At 38.1% G+C, this 9,925-nt stretch overlaps 1 protein-coding gene across 1 annotated transcript in view; it reads right to left on the minus strand.

The window, feature by feature from the left end:
* Positions 1-2,870: 2,870 nt before the first annotated feature.
* Positions 2,871-9,925, minus strand: part of MTMR8 (myotubularin related protein 8) — a 34,125-nt gene continuing 27,070 nt past the window's right edge. The window contains exons 11-14 of the mRNA XM_006028390.3: positions 9,128-9,328; positions 8,568-8,696; positions 7,461-7,587; positions 2,871-6,487 (exon numbers count right to left, since the gene is read on the minus strand). Coding sequence (XP_006028452.1) covers positions 6,197-6,487; positions 7,461-7,587; positions 8,568-8,696; positions 9,128-9,328 — 748 coding nt within the window. The 3' untranslated portion in view covers positions 2,871-6,196. The remainder of the gene's footprint in view (positions 6,488-7,460; positions 7,588-8,567; positions 8,697-9,127; positions 9,329-9,925) is intronic.

Raw genomic sequence — 9,925 nt, forward strand, 5'->3', positions numbered from 1 at the left:
GTGGGATAGCGAAGTGACACATGTGGCAGCATTTATAAAGATGTCAGGATGCCTCCAACTTGCATGGAGCAATATATACTTTGCAAATAGTCCCATGAATCCAAAGGGGCCATATTGTACAGGTAACCTTTGCAAGGTAACTGTTGGAAACAAAGGTGTTGTCATTCACCTGTCACCCTAAGATTTTTTTAAATTTTCATTGGGGGTCTGATCTACCATTAATTCCCATCAGGGACACCCATCACAAGCCTTCTCCTTAGAAATGCAAAGTATTTTATTTTCTGTAGGAAACAAAAATAAAATTTAATACGTACAAATGAAATGTCATGAGACAAACGCATTTACAGAAAATAGCACAGTGCTCCTCTACACATGGTAAAAAATAACCCTTTCAGCAGTGCATTAGCTCAACTGTTTTACATGTACACAGTCCTGGCAGCAAATTTAAGAACATCAGAACAGGGGATTTAATCACTCATTTTCATACAACTATCCATCAACAAGGTACAGTAACAACAAAAATTGCAAGAGACCTCCAAAAATAGCAGAAAACATTTAAAATTTAAAGCTGAACACTACACAATTTCAAAGACATTCCGACAAAGACCGACTCATGGATAGTTTAAGAAACTTTTCTGTGCTCACTTGAGAGGGTGTAATCCAGTGCTACAAAGAATACAAATAGGACACTGAATGGACACATATATATACATAAACACACAGGAATCAATGTTACACAAAGAGACAAAGGTCAAACATTTCAGCCAGTTCTCTTTCTGCATTGCTTTTACAGTTTGAAGACAACAGGATGCTTAAACATAATTTACCGAGTGCAACTGGCAGTAAGCTGGATATCATTAGTGCTAAAGATATACAGGAAACCAAGGATTTTAACACAGCCTGTTGTGAGAATCTGCTTATGTTAATCAAATGATGTATAAGAGCTTGTTTTAATTAAAGGCTAATACATTCAGAATGGACGTTTCCCACAGGAACCCAAACGCAGTATGTGCTGCGTGCTATTGGAACAGAATGTAAACATGATTCTGCTTCCAGATTCATATTTGCATTTGTCACTTCTATGCAAAGATAATTCGACAATGCAATGCAAAGTTAGGGTGGAGAAAAAAAAAGGAATTATATAGTACATATTTGGTATGATTTCTGTATGAAAATGACAGTATTATACCATTAGTGTCAAGCAATTAGGCTTGGGGGGGATGGGCTGTACTACATGAACAGGTACTAACACTTCAGTGGAAGTTTTGTTCGATATCTGAATATAAACTGCAATAATTACTCTGATCATTATACGAACTACCATGTTCCTTAAGAATTGCTTCATGCAAGGTGCAGTGTCTCATCAGACATGGTCAGTACCTAATGACCACTGCTTCAAGCAAAATTAGAGATGCTAGACACCTCAGAAGGGTGTGTATCTGTCTCTGTGGCCTAATGTCAGTTTGAATGCAAGAAGGTGTCTTACTTAAACAGATTCTAGTCTTGAAGCGTCTTCCCAGTGGAAAGCCATTAGACACGGAGGAAACCATGCACTCTGCACATTCTCAAGTTAGACCTCAACTCCTTCCCACCCCCACAACCACCAACTTTTGTACCAACTTACTATCCATCTTTTTTCCTACCTCATTGAGGGTGGCCTAATAGTGAAACCAGAAAGTATCCTAACCACCATGTTCCTCCTAGGAAGATGCTTCACTTCAGCACTTTAAATGGATGGGTTTTCTTAAGAGCAGAAATACCACCATGGCTACAGAACACACAAGTAAAGATTTTTAATAAACAGTGTTTCCTTACCCTAAAAAAGGGCCAATGGAAAACTACAGCAGCTATAAGCAAGTTAAACATTGCTCTTACTCCTCTCAAACAATGAAAAAGATACCACTGACTCTCTACTTTCACTGTGGAAAATAATTGCAAAGTGAAACATAATTTAAAAATTCCAGCATTATGAAGCTTATATTGTACTTTAAAAAATGAAAAAAAATAAAGCCATATAAACATCTCTTCCACTCCAACTTCTAACACAGTTGTTTCCTTATGAAATAAAAGACATTTTACACAGATACCCACAAGCATTGTAACATTATACCAGTTTTGTAGGATGGGGAAGACAGATTATATTTGCAGCCATTAGCACTGTTAATTAAAGACAAAAAAAAACCTTTCAGAAGAGAAAACAGACAGATGTTTGTACAAACAAAAAATCTGTCTATGTTAACATGTCATTTCTGCCTAGTTATGAAAATCAAAATGGAAATTAACCTGGTCACATGGACTGTACTCCCGACTTAACAACATTCAGGTCACTGACTAGGGGAAACTACAAGTTAAAGTAACTCTTCTCCTAGAAGATGGTGGTATAAGACAATTGCTCAGTAACAGTTTTTAGATTTCCTTCTGTTATTACTGACTGAATACCCAAATTGTTCACTACTATCAGCAGGCAAGACATTATACTATAAACTGAACATATATTTGTACAGTCTGGCAGAAAAACACAGCAGGAAGCCAATCCTAGTTGATCAGAATCTGGATGACATGCCTCAGTGCTTTGATCTGCTTTTTGTTTTTGGTCTTGAAACACAGAAAATCCTCTCCTCCTCAAAAATGAGCAGCATTTAATGAGTTGGTCTTTTGATAGCAAAAACTGCAGAGTTCCCTTAGAAGTTTTGGGACTCCTTCTCAGGCCTGCTTATTTAACAGACCAACACAAAATGAGGTCTGAAACATATTGCAGCTGTGCACACCCACAAAACCTAAAGGATTTAAAGTGGCAGCTTTAGCTGTTGTCTTGGACCCTTTTTTCCCTAGGTTTTATATTTCAATGTTTACAGCCATGCATGGTTTCATTACTGAAGTAAAAAAAAAAAAAACAAGATTACTGAATGCCCAGCACAACTGTTAGCACTCAGAGTAATCCTTCCAGGCCCACATGCCAGGGAAGATTCAAGAATACAATGGATTTGCGGAGATGTCCAAGTGTTGTATCAGTCTATGAACAGGAAAGTTATCATATATTTTTTAAAACAAATCTACGGGTGATTTCAAAGACAAGGTAACATTTTCAAAGACAAGGTAACATTATTGGTATAAACATTTTGCAAACTATTCTTATATAAATATTAACAGCAAGTCTAAATCCATCAGTAGTGAGTGAAAATTAAAGATAAAGCACTGTACATAACTCTCCTTAAAGAACACATACAAGAACAAGAAAGTTCAAAATGACCGGTCCTGAAAAGTGCCTTAATTGGCCTCCTTTTCAATGTAAAAGTTCTTGATTTCAAAATGACCCGCACAGAGTCTAGTACACAAAGTAACACTGGACTTTACTTGCTCCTCAAACAGCTAAAAGTACGCGTGTGAAACTTTTGGGTGAGGCGAGACAGGGGAAAGAATTTCTCTCCACGCCACACTTTTCCAGGGAAATCTAAAGATACATTCGAGCCTTATATGAACTCAGACCAATGAATTTTAATTGAAGGTGTGGTCCCTTGTATGTCTGGTAATTTATGTCGATGTGGCCAGAATGAGGAAAAAAAGGCTTGTAGACAAGTTTAGTTATTTTAGGAGTTTGACGGAGGTCTTTCTTTTCTCTTTAACAGCAGATGGAGTTAAGAGTGGATTTGCAACTCCTGAGATCCAGGATCCCTTTCTGTAACTGTAATGAATTTAGATGTATACATTATACAGAATCATTAACCTAAAACTGTAACATTAAATACACAATCATTTGAATGGCACAGTCTTTTTTGGTGTACCATAACTTAAGTAACAGCACTACTTTTTCTCCATAATAGATCCTTTCACTATTAGTAGCTGTATTTGATGCACTTATTAAACATATTTAGATATCATTCAGATACTAAGCAGTTATCTCCTTAGATATTCTTATATCCTGAATAGAAATCATTTTATGTTTAAAAGTCTATATTAAAAAATAAAAAAAACCCAACAAAAACCCTGCTCGCTTAAAAAGTTTAAAAATCCACTAACATAAAGAGAGGCTTGTCTTCTGATTGCAAGAAAGGCAACTATATTATCCCTTCTCCAGCATCCATCTTTGTAGTCCAGATGCTTCAATCCCTTCAATAAGAATATTTTTCTACCTTAAGTGGTAGTCAGATACTCAGAAAAGAGTATTATCAGCATAAAACCAGAGCGAGGCAACTTCTCAATATTTTTGTTGTTTAACTACTCCACTTTCCCTCCCTCTGCTCTCCCTTTAGTGCTCAGCTTGAACACTCAAACCATCTTAGTCAAGATTGTGCAAAAGAATGATGACTGTTCATTCTGTTTTACAATACTGCAGTGGAATGCTTTTTTAAAAAAAAACCTGAAACCATTTCTATCTGTTTTTATTAGATTTTGTAAAATTCTAAAAAAAATGGGTTTTAAGATCAGAGGACACTATCTAATAGAAACCCAAACATTTGAACCAGTGAAAGCAGAAAAGTGGACAAGGCATTCTTAGTACAGAGTAAGCATGTTTATATAGGGAAATCACCCAGAATATCCTGCCTGAGGAATAGCTGCTCCAGGGTTTTTCCTCTGAGGAGCCAAGAAGAAAGTTCTCTTCCAATAAAATCTACTTATTTCAAGCCCTTTCTTTTTCCCGTTTTGTTCAAAGTTCAAGTGAGATTCAAGGAACACAAGTAATGTGGCAAACACCACAGTGAGTCCATCTCTCAACCTAGAAGTCGAATGCCAGAGATCTGTTGTTCATTTCCATGCAATTTTCAATGACCCAAGCCAAAAATCTCCTTAGAATTCTGCCCGCTTGAACACAATGCACTAAAATGAGCCATTAAGAATTAGCACAAAGGTCTTAACTCTGGCTTCATCAGATCAGGAACTGTCACATGCATATCTGTGTAGTAAGAGCATGATCCTGAAAGAGAATACGATCTCAGGCTGAGCACCTACTTCCCTTACTGAAATTAACAGAACGTTTTTGAAAGGAGGGAAAAATGAGTTTGCCTGTCACGACCTGAAAGAAAAGCTAGTGTCAAATGGATCTGCAGGAATGTTTTAAGATTCAGGGCAATAGACATAAGACATTCTCTACTGTCACTCAAGATGTGATGAAGCAATCATTATAGTTTTCAATTTTAAGCAAAATATATTGCATTTATTATCATCGTTTCCTTACGGGTTTGAGAATGTCTTTAAACCTTAAAATTAAATGTGGCTAAGTCAACCTCTTGCTCCATTAACCTTTCTAGGCAAAATAAAAACTGAAGCGGAAGCTCTAGTATAATTTAAACTATTTCCTTTCTTTTTGGTTTCTTACTCCTAGGATTTGAGTAGGAAAAAAATATTAAATGCATGTTCTATAGACTCCTTGGGATTTACCACCTTCATCTGATCACTCAAAAACACTAACTGGAGAATAGAGAAATGAGTATTCTTGGAAGGTTTCAGCCATGAGACTGACAACTCACACAACCATCTGAGTTCTTGGGGAAGTGGACAGCAACAAGAGATACAAAAGCTAGTCAGTATTTTTAAAACTATAAAGGACGCCAAGTACTATTGATACACATTACAGGAATAAAACATTATGACATTGCCATGGTTGGACATTAAGATGGTCTCCATATAAAAGGCACAGCTCCTTACAAATGTGCATAGGGAACAAAAAATAACCAGCCTCTGCAGCAGGGTGGGATTCCATGCAGAGCATCTTTGAAGAGCTAAGAAAAGCCTTTTTAGCTTACTCAGGTTTGAGGATGAACTAAAATGGCATTTACAGTCTTTCACTTCCATTTAACAACAGACTTTGTCTCTCCAGCTCCAGTTACAGTTTGGTTTTTAACTCTCCATATAAAAATGACCAAAAGCGTCTTTTAAACTCTGAAATAGGAGTAATGGAAGGTCATTTCTAAGAGTGGGAGAGGGGGCCATATATCCACTGAAAAGTGAGGTTTACCATGTAAATTGAGATGGCTTTCTTGCCTTTGGGGCAGCTCTGCATGCACATTTATCAACTAACCTGTGCTAATGCAGCCAAGCTGAAGACAAAATCTCTTTTCTAGGCCACTCACACAACTCACAAACAGCCCCTCCAAACATACACGTTCACATTTAACTGTAAATGGCTGAGGAGGCTAAGTTCCCAGTAGGGCACAGATCTTGCAGGCCTTACTCCCACGGTTCATGATACTAGAGCTGATCACTGGGGCTGCAGCTTCTCCTCAGTTTCCGAATCTATAACCCCAGCAGTGTTACTGAGGCCAGAAAGGTCTTGGTGATGAGCAAGATTCTCTTTGTTCTTTTGGTCCACCTGGGATGTGACATCAAATTCCCCAACTGTGGTACCATTGGTCAATAGAGCTGGTGGTTCACCTTCATAATCCTGGGGAGTATTGAGCATTGGTGTTTTTGAAGATTCAACTGTAGCATTCACAATTTTAGATAAGGAGCATGCTTCATTTGGCAAGGGACCATCTAAGAATGGCAGCTTCTGTAGCAAGAGAAAGGAATCAGAGAGAATGACAAACAAAAAGATAAGGCCTCCTAATGATAAGGTCCTGGTATAAATGGCCTTGTGCTAGTATCTTGAGCACAGCACTGCATAATCTGAACCCAACATTTATAAACAAATATCAGCAACTTTTCCTCTTAAAAATGTGTTTAGTGAAACAAAGCTCCAATTTCCAGAGTTCAGGCCACACTAGCAAAGGACTTAATAGTCCTTTTCACCAGTCTATTTTTAGATGGCCAGTTGTAGTTATACAAAAAGAAATCATAAGCAGAAACTTGTCCAATTGCAATGCAAATCCACAACTGCTCTTTTTGAGAGATGGGAGAGAAAAGGAGAAACTACAATTCTTAAAAGCCAAACAATAGATCTACATCCTTTAAGTTGTGCTATAGGTCTCTCTCTCCATCTCTGGGGAAGTTGATTAAATTACAAACAAACATTTTACACTAAAAATTTCCTTTCAGCACTACTGGTTGGAAGAGATCAATTAGCTACCCTTGAGTTGCAAATACTTTGTACTCATTTAGAGCATGAGTATTAGCAATTCTGGCTTCCCCCGTATGGTCTCACCAACATATATCAAGTCTGTTGTTAAACAGAAGCCTCTGGACAACACAGGCTCACCCCACCCCGTTTATAATACTCATGTACTCTTTTGCCCCTGCACCAAGACGCAGTCTTTCTAACAGCTCTCAAGGAACCAAATATATGCCAAAGTAAACTAATTACCCAAATATTAAAGTTGTGTGAATAACTGTTCTTTGGCACAATGTTTATGTGAGAAAAATTTAAACGTTTTGGGTCAACCCCAGGAGGAGAGGGAGAATTCAGTTTTCTTCCTGAACCAACTCCTCCTCTCAAGATTCTCCTTTCTATCTCAGGACCATTTACTGAGACATCACAGCTTTTTTCTTTTTCTTTTTACTTTTTTGTTATCACCTGCAGAACTTACATTTTCCAGCTCTGTTGCACTGTCTTCCAGTTTCATCTTCTGGCTCATGCAACTGAGGAGTTGGTCTAACACAGACTGCTTTGGATGCATCCCTTTGTCGAAGCGGTTATACATGCCACACCAGAACCTCAAGAACAAGAGAAAAAAAATTAGAAGACCTGCTGGACAGGATAAAAACAAACAAACAAGAGTCAATATATTCTTCAAATGAAGAGAAAAGATTTTCAACTAGTTAAAGCTCGAGATTGAAGTCCACAACTGAGGTTTTATAAAACGTTTTAGTAACAGACAGGTTTCCATAAATTTAAGAATTCAGTGAAAAATCAAGGATTTAAATATTCCTGCTCTGTGCCAAATATGGCCCAGATGAAACCAGTCACATTTGTTCTTTAGCTGATTTTTACTGTGAGCTCTTACAATTTCACTTAATCTGCAAGTCTTATATTTTCCTGCCTGTACCCTCTGTTGTAAAGTACTTTGAACTGCAAAGTACTTTACTTAATGCTTAAAAACACATTTTTCATCCATGGATCTCAAACACTATTAAGCACTTGTGACTGATAAACCTAAAATGAAATAGACCAGTCCAAGTGGAGTGCCCTAAGAAAGCAAATACAAAACAGTATAAGGGTAAGTCCATTAGATGTGACAATTATTTCAACTCTAACTGCTACCACTTCATGCTCATAAGCATGAATGCCACTCATAAAAGCATGTATTAGTCTAGTTTAAGATATGCATACCCCCAATTTAAAAGGGGCGGGGGAGAGGGAGGAGGGAGCATTATATTTAACAATTATTTCTCTCTCTCTCTAGTATTATTGTCAAAACTTAGCGTGACAAGAAATTTGGGGGAGTCAATTTGCATATTTTAATTCCCATTTTTCTATAACACTAAGAAGCTTGATTGATAACAAATAGTTTTAAAACAATGCTTGTACTTATTTCATATCTACCTATCAATCCTTAGCTTCACTTAACAGTTGAGGCATGAGGCACTTATTGGTAAAAAGCATCTCAAACAGGATAAAGGGCATACAAGGGAGATGCCCATCTCTACACCCATACAAGAGTGGTCCCCGATTCTTCCATCCTCCAGTTACTTACTGGAAACTGAAAGGTAGCGTGTTTGGCTGAAGCTCTTTGTAAACTGTAAATCCCTTATAGAGAGGATTCCTGAACTCTTGCTTCTTCTGTAAGAGGAATGGCCACAGGGAATGGGTCTTCTCAAAGATTCTGTCAATCAGAAAAATCACGTAAAAAGTTAAATAGTGTAGTAGCATAATTCTAAATTACCCTATGCAAGACTCTGGTAGGACTGGGTAAGAGAGTTATCCATTTCCAAAGTTCCTTTCATTAACTTTACAAACAAATAATACTGCAATCCCCAGGGAGTCATAATTTAGACAAGGTAAAATCTAAAATTGACAACTTCAAATCCTAAGCAGATGCTCTTTTAAAACATGAGAATTTTGGAGTCACTTTCCTCCTATGTTTGAGAATATTTCCTTGTTTTCTTGTGCATGCATGTACATCTTTTTTTTACACTGCAAAACACATGAGATATCAAGGGAATGTTTCCCTCAACCTGTAGTTATCTTTCCAATTCAGTTTTAAGAGAGCACAAAGAGGCCTACAGACTGTTGCTCCATAAACTGCTAACTCACTTCAGATCCTCACGCTCCTTATGACAGGTCCCAAGAAAGTTCCCAAACTGGCAGGAGTAGACGTGGTCATGGATTTCAAGAAGGAAACGCTCATTAAATTCAAATGCACAGGGAAACTGTTGCATGAGTTGCCAGACACATTCAATGAACTGAGTGAAAACAGGGGATACTTCTTTGGGGTCACCATCCAGATGGCCACACCTGAAAAGAGTTAGAAAAAAAGCTACGAGGCTGCATCCTACAAGCAGTCAGCAAAAACAGCAACACCATCACCACCATTAATAATAAATAATAATAATTAAAAAAAAAAACTATCAAATGATTTTAAGGTAGACTGCTTTACACTTTTGTCATAACCAAAAGACAATTCTACAGATCGGGGAACTTAACCTCCTGCTAGCTGACACCAAGCCAGACATAGTGGGGCTCACAGAAACATGGTGGGACCCAACGCACGACTGGGCGGTGAATATCAAGGGCTATAGGCTGTGTAGGAGGGACAGGACAAGGAGGAAAGGTGGGGGTGTAGCGCTCTATATCAAGGAGGAATACATCCTCATCTAGTAGCACAAGGTCGGATGAGGGGCACACTGAAGTGCTCTGGGTTAGAATACAAGAGAGTCGAGGGGAAAGGGACTTAACGGTGGGGGGTCTACTGCGGACCACCCAACCAAGGGGAAGAGCTGGACCAGGAATTCTTAAGTCAGCTCACGGAGGTAGTTAGGTCAAAAGACGTGGTCATCATGTGACATGAACTTTCCAGACATCTGCTGGGAAGAGCAGTCAGCCAGGTCTGAC

The sequence above is a fragment of the Alligator sinensis genome, unplaced genomic scaffold (assembly GCF_000455745.1).
Source record: "Alligator sinensis unplaced genomic scaffold, ASM45574v1 scaffold830_1, whole genome shotgun sequence".
NCBI classification, from domain to species: domain Eukaryota; kingdom Metazoa; phylum Chordata; order Crocodylia; family Alligatoridae; genus Alligator; species Alligator sinensis.